The sequence below is a fragment of the Rhinolophus ferrumequinum genome, chromosome X, assembly GCF_004115265.2.
Source record: "Rhinolophus ferrumequinum isolate MPI-CBG mRhiFer1 chromosome X, mRhiFer1_v1.p, whole genome shotgun sequence".
Taxonomy (NCBI): Eukaryota; Metazoa; Chordata; class Mammalia; order Chiroptera; family Rhinolophidae; genus Rhinolophus; species Rhinolophus ferrumequinum.
Genome location: NC_046284.1, coordinates 77,708,066 through 77,720,190, shown reverse-complemented (window position 1 = coordinate 77,720,190; position 12,125 = coordinate 77,708,066). Strand labels below are relative to the sequence as shown.

The window sequence follows — 12,125 nt, the reverse complement described above, 5'->3', positions numbered from 1 at the left end:
AGTGATGTTGAGCATTTTTTCATATGTCTACTTGTCATTTGTATGTCCTCTTTGGAGAAATGTCTCTTCAGGTCCTCTGCCCATTTTTTAATTGAGATGTTTTTTTTTTGTTGTTGTTGAGATTCATGGGTTCCTTGTATATTTTGGATATTAGCCCCTTATCGGAGGCACTGTTTGCAAAAATCTTCTCACATTCTGTTCATTGCCTCTTTATTTTCTTGATGGTTTCTCTTGCTGTGCAGCTTTTACGTTTCATATAGTCCCATTCGTTTATTTTAGTTTTTACTTCCCTTGCCTTTGGAGTCAAATTGATAAAATGCTCTTTGAACCCAAGGTCCATGAGTTTAGTACCTATGTTTTCTTCTATGCAGTTTATTGTGTCAGGTCTTATGCTTAAGTCTTTAATCCATTTTGAATTAATTTTGGTACATGGTGACAGATAGCAGTCCAGTTTCATTCTTTTGCACATGGCTATCCAATTCTGCCAGCACCATTTATTGAAGCGGCTGTCTTGTCTCCATTGTATATTTTTAGCTTTTTTGTCAAAAATTATCTGTCCATATTTATGTGGTTTTATTTCTGGTTTCTCAATTCTATTCCATTGGTCTATGTGTCTGTTTTCCAGCCAATACCATGCTGTTTTGATTATCGTAGTCCTGTAGTAGAAGCTAAAGTCAGGGACTGTGATATCTCCAGTATTGTTCTTTTTTCTTAAAATTGCTTTGGCTATTCGGGGTCTTTTGTGGTTCCAAACAAATCGGATGATTTTTTGTACTATTTCTTTAAAAAATGGCATTTGGATTTTGATGGGGATTGCATTAAATTTGTATATTGCTTTGGGTAATATTGTCATTTTAACAATGTTGATTCTTCCAATCCATGAGCACGGAATGTCTTTCCATTTCTTTGTGTCTTCTTCAATTTCCTTCAAAAATATCTTATGGTTTTCAGTATATAGGTCCTTCACATCCTTGTTTAACTTTATTCTTGGTATTTCATCCTTTTTGCTGCAGTTGCAAAAGGAATTGTTTTTTGTATTTATTTTTCTGACATTTCATTGTTAGTATATAGGAATGCAATGGACTTTTGTAAGTTGATTTTGTAGCCAGCAACTTTACTGTATTTGTTGATTGTTTCTAATAGCTTTTTGGTGGAGTCTTTAGGGTTTTCTATATATAGCATCATGTCATCTGCAAAGAGTGATAATTTAACTATTCCATTCCCAATTTTGATGCTTTTTATTTCTTTCTCTTGCCTGATTGCTCTGGCAAGGACTTCCAACACTATGTTGAAAAGGAGAAGTGATAGGGGTCAGCCCTGTCATGTTCCTGAGCATAGAGCAAAGGGCTTCAGTTTTTCACCATTAATTATGACATTAGCTGAGGGTTTGTCATATGTGGCCTTTATTATGTTAAGGTATTTTCCTTCTATACATATTTTATTAAGTGTTTTAATCATAAATGGATGTTGTATCTTGTCAAATGCTTTTTCTGCATCAATTGATATAATCATATGATTTTTGTCCTTTATTTTGTTTATGTGATGTATCACACTGATGGATTTGCGGATGGTGAACCATTCTTGTGCCCCGGGGATGAACCCCACTTGGTCGTCATGAATAATCCTTTTAATGCATTGTTGTGTTTGATTTGCTAGAATTTTGTTTAGGATTTTTGCATCTGTATTCATCAGAGATATTGGTCTGTAGTTTTCTTTTTTTGTGTTGTCCTTACCAGGTTTTGGTATCAGGGTAATGTTGGCCTCATAAAATGAGTTAGGGAGTACTGTCTCTTCTTCAGTTTTTTTGGAAGAGTTTGAGCAGGATTGGTATTAGATCCTCTTTGAAGGTTTGGTAGAATTCACTAATGAAGCCATCTGGTCCAGGACTTTTGCTTTTGGGAAGGTTTTGGATGACTGATTCAATTTCGTTACTGGTGATCTTTCTGTTTAGATTTTCCAGTTCTTCATGGTTCAGCCTTGGAAAGGTATATGTTTCTGAGAACTTGACCATTTCTTCTAGGTTATTGAATTTGGTGGCATATAGTCCTTCATAGTATTCTTGGATGATCCTTTGTATTTCTGTTGTGTCCGTGATAACTTCCCCTTTTTCATTTCTGATTTTGTTAATTAGTGTCTTCTCTCTTTTTATCTTAATGAGTCTAGCCAAGGGTTTGTCAATTTAGTTAATCTTTTCAAAGAACCAGCTCTTTGTCACATTAATTTTTTTCTATTGTCTTTTTGTTCTCTATTTCATTTAGTTCTGCTCTGATTTTTGGTATTTTCTTTGTTCTGCTGACCTCGGGTTTCACTTGTTCTTCTTTTTCTAGTTCTTTAAGTTGTAACATGAGGTTATTTATTTGGGATTTTTCTTGATTCTTGAGATAGGCCTGTAATTATGTAAATTTCCCTCTTAAAACTGCTTTCGTTGCATCCCCACCCCAAAATTTTGGTAGGATGTATTTTCATTTTCATTTGTTTCTATGTATCTTTTGATTTCTCCTCTATTTTCTTCTTTGACCCAGTCGTCCTTTAAAAGTATGTTGTCTAATCTCCATGTATTTGTGTTTTGTCCTGCTTTTTTTTGCAGTTGATAGCCAATTTGAAAGCCTTGTGATCAGAGAATATGCTTGGTATGATTAAAATCTTCCTAAATTTGCTGAGGCTGATTTTATGCCCCAATATATGGTGTATCCTTGAGAATGTTCCATGTACACTAGAAAAAAATGTATAGTCTGATATTTTAGGATAAAGTGCTCCATATATGTCAGTTATGTCCATTTCATCTAATGTGTCATTTAGGGCTGCTAATTCATTATTTATTTTCTGTTTGGATGATCTATCCATAGCTGTTAATGATGTATTTAAGTCCCCTAGTATAATTGTGTTTTGGTCAATTTCTCCCTTTAGTTCTGTTAGCAGTTGCTTGGTACATTTATGATTGGGAGCATAAATGTTGATGACTCTTATGTCTTCTTGTTGTATAGTCCCCTTTACCATTATGAAATGTCCATCTTTGTCTCTTGTTACCTTTTTCACCCTGAAGTCTGTTTCATCTGATATCATGAGGGCTACACCTGATTTTCTCTGGGTACCGTTTGCTTGGAGTGTCAATTTCCACCCTTTCACTTTGAGTCTATGCTTTCCTTGTAGCTGAGATGTGTGTCTTGGAGACAGCATATGGTTGGGTTTAGTTTTCTGATCCAATCTGCTACTCTGCCTTTTTATTGGTGAGTTCAGTCCATTTACATTTAGGGTGATTATTGATATGTGAGGATTTCCTGTCATTCTATCTTTAGTTTTCTGGTAAGGCTGTGTCTCCATTGTTTTTTTGACGTTTTGTTGTTGTCTATTATTTCCGTGTGGTGGTATTCTATGATGTTTCCCTCTGTTTCTTCTTTTGTTACAGTATATATTTCAGTTCTGGATTTTTTTTGAGTGGTTATCCTTAACTTTATGTAAAAGAAAGTTTGATATTTAGAGTACTCCATTTTCTTCAGCACACTTACTTTCTCCATTCCCATATTCCGGTTCAGGCCTTTACTCTCCCCCTTTTTATGTTTTGGTTGCCACAAATTGTCCCCGTTGTTGGTGGTCGAATAGCCTCCTTTAGTATTTCTTGTAGTGCAGGTTGTGTATTAGAAAATTCCCTCAGCTTCTGTATGTCTGGAAATGTCTTTATTCCTCCTTCATATCTAAAGGATATCTTTGCTGGAAATATTATTCTTGGCTCATAATTTCTCTCTTTCAATAGTTTGAATATTTGTTTCCAATCCCTCCTGGCTTGTAGAGTTTCTGCTGAAAAATCTGATGATAACCTAATGGGCTTTTCTTTGTAGGTTACTGTCTTATTTTCCTTCGCTGCCTTAAGGGTTCCTTCTTTGTCGTTGATTTTAGACAACTTCAATACAATGTGCTTTAGAGAAGGCCTGTTGGGATTGAGGTCATTAGGTATTCTATTTGCTTCTTGGATTCTAGGATCCAGTTCTGTCCACAAGTTTGGGAAGTTCTCATTGACAATTTGTTTGAATATATTCTCTGTTCCGTTCCCTCTTTCTTCTCCTTCTGGTATGCCCATTCTTCTCATATTGCTCTTTCTGATGGAGTTAGAAAGTTCTTGTAGAGTTCTTTCATTTCTTTTAAGTCTCAAGTCTCTTTCTTCTTCCATCCGTGTCATTTCCAGGTTTCTATCTTCGATGTCACTGATTCTTTCCTCCATCTGGTCAACTCTACTACCTAAGCTGGCTATTTCATTCTTAATTTCTTCTATTGAGTTCTTAATGTCCAGAAATTCTATTCGGTTCTTTTTAAAAATTTCAATCTCTTTCGTAAAATGCTCACGTTGTTCTTTGATTGTGTTTCTGAGTTCATTAAACTGCCTTTCTGTGTTTTCTTGCATCTGGTTGTTTTTTGTGAACTGCAATCTTGAATTGTCTGTCATTAATTCACATATTTCCATATACTTAAGTTTCTTTTCTGGAGACTTTTCACTTTCTTTCTGAGCTGTCTGTTTCCTTGGTTATTCATGGCAATTACTAATTTATTATTTCTCTTCCTAGACATCTACTGGAGTTGCTTTTGCAACAGGTTGATAGGAAGAGGTCTTTATTTTGTTTTCGAGTACTTGTTGGTAGAATGTTTTATTTTGTCTCCGACTGCAGCCTTTTTGTTTCTCTGTCACAAGGTAGTGCTATGTTTTCTCTGCACTATTCCAGCTTCTCCCACAATGAGGGGATTCCCTGGGAGTCGGGCTTTTCCTCTGTTAATAGTTCACCTGAGTCACAGAGCTCAGTGTCCGTGTGGGTATGCGGAGAGCTTTTGAAGTTCCAAAGCTCTTCCTGCACCAGATTCAGAGCCAGTACATTTCAGCAGTTCTGTTTACTCCTGCAGGGATCTGCCCAGATAGGTGGGGCCAGGGGCGGCGTGAGTTGTGAGTGGTGGCCCAGAGCAATGGTGGTGACCATCACCACAGCTGGTCTTGGTTCCACAGCTCCCTCCCCTTTGCCGGAACTAGTTGGGCTGCGAATCTGTGTCTGCAGTCCACAGTTCTCAGAACAGCAAATATTCTGTTCTTTTGATCTGACACTGCTCCTGTTCCGCTTCTAGCACCGAGCAGGTTGGGGCGGGGCAAATTCTGGGAAGGTAAGGAGGGGCGCTAGTCTCAGTGCCTAAGGCTTCTGTTCTTTGCTAGGCAGTGAGGGCTTAAACCACCGTTTTCAGCCTTCTTCCCTCAGTCTTTTCTCCGAGGTCTCTGCCGTGAGCGTTGGGTTCAGCCGTGTTATATGCTTCCCCCTCAGCCCTGTGGGCCATAAGTGGAGCCCTAGCAGTCCGAGTTCTTCCTCCTCCGCAGGCTGTGGTAGTTCCGGGATCCAATGAGCTTGGAGCACTGAGCTAGGTCTGCGTCCTGCGCCTGTCCAAGTGGCTCTGTCTCCACATTTCTCCCTTCCCCCCTCCCCCGCTCGCGTGATTCACCCACCTTTAGGTGAATTCAGTAGTGGGCCTCTTAGTCTTGACTGTCTGCTGTGCAGGGAGTCCTTTGTGGAGTTATTGTTGTTTGCTTAGTTTTAAATTCCAGAGGAGCTCTACAGAGGATCACCTCACGCAGACATTTTGATGATGTCTGTCGTTCTTTTTTATATTTTCTATATCTTTGTTAATTTTTTCATTTTGTTCATACATTCTTTTCCTGATTTTGTTGAACTGTCTTTTTTGTCTTCTTATAGTTCACTGAGTTACCTCAAAATTGCTAATTTAAATTCTTTACTGGGTAAATCACAGAATTCCATATTTTTGAGATTGGATACAGGAAAATTACTGAGATTTTTAAATGATGTTTCCTTGATTTTTTCATTTTCCTTGGAGTTTTGTGTTGATTTTGCATTGAAGTAGCAGTCAGCTCCTTCTATCTTTACTAGTTTCCTTCAGTTGAGAGATATTTTTCCTTGGTTCTGCTTATATTTGGGGCTTTCTCCAACCTTATAAAAATGTAGTTGTCTCATGCTTCTTGCTCTCTTTGGAAGGATTCCTAAGCTTCCATATTTTCTCTTTATCTTATAATTTACCAAACTGGCTTCTGGAAACCTCTCTTGTTTCCCTGAAAGTGGTGCTACAGCTCAAGTTTGTGGTTTCTCGCTTGACCTCAGAGCTGAGTCTGTTTTCTGCACACACTTTCTGTTTGCTGGAGCTTGCTCTTGCCACTGTATTTGGGAGCATGCATAAGGAGCTGGCTACAGTGTGGGAGGAGGTGTGGTTTTAACCCTGGGGTATTGGAGGTGCCCACATATTAGGTGTGTGGATCCTCCAGTGAGGATTTCCCACTGGCCCTTGTGTGGGCTTTCTGCTAGAGCCATTTTCTGCTTATAATTAGAAAGTTTAATCCATTTATACCTAATGTAATTACTGACATTAAAGCACTTATCTGTGCCATTTTGCTGTTTTCTCTATGTCTTAAACATTTTGTTTTCAAGTTCTTCTTTATAACTTTCATTTATAATTGATTTTTTCTAGTGTCTCAAGTGCTGTGCTATGTCACAGGTCGTTATGGCCAATACCTGTGCCTACAAATACTTTGGGATAATGATACCTGGGAAGCTACCCTTTCCCTGGTCATGCTCCAATTTGTATAAAACAAAGAGAAGATTTTTTCCACTGGTGTTTGAGGGAGTTGCCAGGCATGTTGAGACATACAGCTATGATATTTTTAGAATAAGCCTCATATTGCTCCCTCTGGCACTAGCAAAATGCACTAGGAGTGTTTGCATCCAGCTTTATGGCTTCTGCCAATATGGGGTGTAAAGGATGAAAGGCAGGTAATTTTAAGTGACACAGAGCTCTAGTACTATAAAGCAGATACTTCTTTCTTTCCCAAGTCTTTCCCAGTTGTCATAAGGTTTTTTTTTTTTGTTTTTTTTTTTGGGGGGGGGGGAAGGGGAACAGGACTTTATTGGGGAACAGTGTGTACTTCCAGGCCTTTTTTTCCAAGTCAAGTTGTTGTCCTTTCAATCTCAGTTGTGGAGGGTGTCATTCAGCTTCAAGTTGTTGTCCTTTCAGTCTTAGTTGTGGAGGGTGCAGCTCAGCTCCAGGTCCAGTTGCCGTTTTTCTAGTTGCAGGGGGCACAGCCCACCATCCCTTGTGGGAGTCGAACCGGCAAGCTTGTGGTTGAGAGGATGCATTCCAACCAACTGATCCATCCCGGAGCTCAGCGGCAGCTCAGCTCAAGGTGCCATGTTCAATTTTAGTTATAGGGGGCGCTGCCCACCATCTCTTGCGGGACTCGAGGAATTGAACTGGCAACCTTGTGGTTGAGAGCCCACTGTCCCATGTGGGAATTGAACCGGCAGGGTTCGGAGTTAGCAGCATGGAGCTCTAACTGCCTGAGCCACCGGGCCGGCCCTGTCATAAGGTTTTGACTAGGTTCACAGTTATGCAAAACATTATTCTGAACCTTTTTGCCACCTCATTAGTTGATTTTTGGGGTGGACATAACCATAGATTTGCCTACTCTGCCATGTTGGGCACTATCCCTCTTTTATTATTGATTTTTAACTAGTTCTTTATAATATGGTAATTAATTTGTTATGTTCATGTAACTATTTTCCTAGTTTGTTGTTTTTGTTTTAATTTTTCTTCATGGAGTGTTCTTTATTATATTTATGTTCTTGATGTGTCTTTTTGACTTTATGAACAACCCCATAATGTAAAATGGGAAACTCTAGAGACCTAGTACATCATCAGAAAATTGAAAAAATAATGACATGGTTTTACTTTTCCTTTCTGCAGCCCAGTGTGTCAGAAACCAAAACTGGCTACCTTTCCATCATCATGGATCCTGAAGAGATGCCCCTTGATCAACAATGTGACAGACTTCCTTATGATGGCTCTAAATGGGAATTCCCTAGGGACCGGTTACAGCTGGGTGAGCAGCAATCTCTGTTATGTCACGCTTCCACATTTCTTTCACTATAGTTACAATATCATTGAGTAAAAGGCCCCCAAAGAAGCAGTGACTTCAAATCCAGAATAAACTTGGTGTATTGTGTGTAGTGCTGTTTAACTGCATTCAGGATGGACCAAGACAAAGTGGGATGTGTTTCAAAGATGGTAATGGGGAGAAGAGAAGCCATAAATTAGGGGAGCAGAATGGCATTGTACACATAGCATGAGATTGAGAGGTTTCAGATGTACACACTCAGTGACCTTAGGGAAGTCAAGTCACTTAACATCTCTGAGCCCCTTTTTTAATGTTTTTTTAATGTTTTTAAAATAATTGTTTTATTTTTCATTACAATTGACATACAATATTATATTAGTTTCAGGTGTACAACATAGTGATTAGACATTGGTATAACTTATGAAGTAATCAACCCAATAATTCTAGGACCCATCTGACACTATACATAGTTGTTACAATATTTTTTGCTATGTTCCTTTTGCTATATTTCATATTCCCATGACTATTTTGTAACTACTAATTTGTACTTCTTAATCCCTTCCCCCTTTTCACCCATCCTCCAAAACCCTCCCCGTTGACAACCAACAAAATGATCTCTGCATCTCTGAGTTTGTTTCTATATTGTTTGTTTGTTTGTTTGTTTTCTTTAGATTAAACATATAAGTGAAATCATATGGCATTTATCTTTCTCTGTGTGACTCTATTTAGTACAATACCCTCCAGATCCATCTATGTTGTTACAGATGGCAAGACTTCATTCTTTTTTATGGCTGAGTAATATTCCAATATATATATGTCACCTCTTATTTATCCATTCAACCATTGATGGACACCCAGGTGGCCTCTATATATTGGCTATTGTAAATAATGCTGCAATGAACCTATGGATACACATGTCCCTTTGAAGTAGTGTTTTGAGTTTCTTCAGGTAAATACCTGGAAGTGAAATTACTGGGTCCTTCTTTGTCTCTTGTTATTGCCTTTGTTTTGAAGTCTATTTTGCCTGGTATTAGCATTGTTACCACAGCTTTTTGTTTATTTGTTTGCATTTTCATGAGATATTTTTTTCCATCTCTTTACTATAAGTCGGTGTGTGTCTTTCCATCTGAAGTGAGTCTCTTTTAGGCAGCATATGTAAGGGTCTTGTTTTCTTATTCATTTAGCTACCCTATCATTTGGAACATTTCAGCCATTTACTTTTTTTTTTTTTTTTTTTTTTTATTTATTGGGGTGACAATTGTTAGTAGAATTACATAGATTTCAGTTGTGCAATTCTGAATCACATCATCCATAAATCACACTGTGTGTTCACCACCCAGAGTCAGCTCCCCTTCCATCACCGTACATTTGATCCCCCTCACCCTCATCCCCCACCCCCCAACCCCCTTACGCTCTGGTAACCACCAAATTACGTTCCCCAGATTAATTTTCAAACCCCGTGGCCATCCTGTGGTCACCGACTGCCCTCCAATCCCCTCACCCTCCCCCCCACCCCCCACTCCCCCCGCCCATCTAGCAACCCTCAGTTTTTCCTCATTGTCTCCCAAACAGTTTCTGATTAGTTCATTCACTTATTCTTTTCTTTAGAATCCGCAAATAAGTGAGATCATATGGAACTTATCTTTCTCTGTCTGACTTATTTCACTTAACATAATGTTCTCTAGATCCATCCATGTTGTTGCAAATGGTAAGATTTCTTTCTTCCTTATGGCTGCATAATACTCCATTGTATAAATGTACCACAGTTTCTTAATCCAGTCATCTACCGATGGGCATTTTGGTTGTTTCCATGTCTTAGCTATTGTGTATAGTGCTGCAATAAACATAGGAGTGCATAGAGATTTTTGAATTGAAGTTCTGGATTTCTCCGGATAGATACCTAGGAGTGGAATTACTGGATCATAAGGTAGTTCCATTTTCAGAATTTTGAGATACCTCCATACTGTTTTCCATAGCGGCTGCACCAGTCTGCAATCCCACCAACAGTGCACAAGCGTTCCCTTTTCTCCACATCCGCGCCAGCACTTGTTGTTTGTTGATTTATTGATGATAGCCATTCTGACTGGGGTGAGGTGGTATCTCATTGTGGTTTTTATTTGCATTTCTCTGATGGTTAGTGAGGTTGAGCATTTCTTCATATGTCTGTTTGCCATCTGTATGTCCTTTTCAGAAAAATGTCTCTTCAAGTCCTCTGCCCATTTTTTAATTGGATCGTTTGTTTTTTTGGAGTTGGGTTGAGTAAGTTTTCCATAGATTTGTGATATTAATCCCTTATCAGATATATCACTGGCAAATATCTTTTCCCATTCAGTAGGATCCCTTCTTGTTTTATTGATGGTTTCCTTTGCTGTGAAAAAACTTTTTAGTTTGATATAATCCCACATGTTTATTCTTTCTCTTAGTTCCCTCGCGCGAGGGTGTATATCAGTAAAAATCTTACTCCGGGTAATGTCTGAGAAGTTTCTTCCTATGTTTTCTTCTAGGTATTTTATGGTTTCAGACCTTACATTTAAGTCTTTAAGCCATTTTGAATTTATTTTTGTATATGGTGTAAGGAGGTGGTCCAACTTCATTTTTTTGCATGTGTCTGTCCAGGTTTCCCAGCACCATTTATTGAATAGACTGTCATTACTCCATCGTACATTCTTGCTTCCATTGTCGTAGATTAAATGGCCATATAGGCGTGGATTTATTTCTGGACTCTCTATTCTGTTCCATTGATCTATGTGTCTGTTTTTATGCCAGTACCATGCTGTTTTGATTACTGTAGCCTTGTAGTATAATCTGAAGTCAGGTATTGTTATACCTCCCACTTTGTTCTTATTTCTCAAGATTGCCTTTGCTATTCGGGGTCTTTTATGGTCCCATATAAATTTTAGGATTATATGTTCTATTTCTGTGAAAAACGACGTTGGCAGTTTGATAGGAATTGCATTGAATATGTATATTGCCTTAGGCAGTATGGACATTTTAACTATATTAATTCTTCCTATCCATGAACATGATATGTGTTTCCATCTATTTATATCTTCCTTCATTCCTTTCATCAGTGTCTTATAATTTTCTGAGTATAGATCTTTTACTTCTTTGGTTAAATTTATTCCCAGGTATTTTATAGTCTTTGGAGCGATTGTAAATGGGATTGTTTTTTTAATTTCTCCTTCTGATGTTTTATTATTGGTATATACAAATGCAACTGATTTCTGAATATTAATTTTGTATCCTGCCACTTTACTAAATTCATCTATCAGCTCTAATAGCTTCTTGGTGGAGTCTTTAGGGTTCTCTGTATATAGTATCATATCATCTGCATACAATGATAACTTTACTTCCTCCTTACCAATCTGGATGCCTTTTATTTCTTTTTCTTGTCTGATTGCTGTGGCAAGAACTTCCAGAACTATGTTGAATAGAAGCGGAGATAATGGGCATCCTTGCCTTGTTCCTGATCTTAGGGGGAATGGTTTTAGCTTTTCCCCATTGAGTATGATGTTAGCTGTGGGTTTGTCATATATGGCCTTTATTATGTTGAGATAAGATCCCTCTATTCCCACTTTCTTAAGGGTTTTTATCATAAATGGCTGTTGGATTTTATCAAATGCTTTTTCTGCATCTATTGATATGATCATGTGATTTTTATTTTTCATTTTGTTAATGTGGTGTATCACATTAATAGATTTGCGGATGTTGAACCACCCCTGCATTTTACTTTTAAAGTAATTGTTGATAGATATGTAGTTATTGCCATTTTAATATTCATATTTTTAATTTTTTTCTCATTCTTCTTAAAGAAGTTTCTCTAACATTTCTTGTAATACTGATTTGGTGTTGATGAATTCTTTTAGCGTTTTCGTGTCTGGGAAGATTTTATCTGTTCTTCAAATCCGAATGAAAGCTTTGCTGGGTAGAGTAATCTTGGTTGTAGGTCTTTTTCATCGCTTTGAATATTTTGTGTCAATCCCTTCTGGTTTGCAAAGTTTCTGTTGAGAAATCAACTGACAATCTTATGGGAGCTCCCATGTAGGGAACTAACTGCTTTTCTCTTGCTGCTTTCAGATTCTGTCTTTGTCTTTAACATTTTGCTTTTTTTGTTTTCGTTTTTTTTTTTTTATTATTTATTGGGATGACAATTATTAGTAAAATTACATAGATTTCAGGTGTACAATTCTGTATTACA

General features: G+C 37.8%; 1 protein-coding gene across 3 annotated transcripts in view; it reads left to right on the top strand.

The window, feature by feature from the left end:
- Positions 1–12,125, top strand: part of LOC117026978 (vascular endothelial growth factor receptor kdr-like) — a 348,517-nt gene that overhangs the window by 213,081 nt on the left and 123,311 nt on the right. For all 3 annotated transcript variants that reach the window (XM_033114327.1, XM_033114346.1, XM_033114337.1), the window contains one exon: positions 7,777–7,912. In XM_033114327.1, coding sequence (XP_032970218.1) covers positions 7,777–7,912 — 136 coding nt within the window. The remainder of the gene's footprint in view (positions 1–7,776; positions 7,913–12,125) is intronic.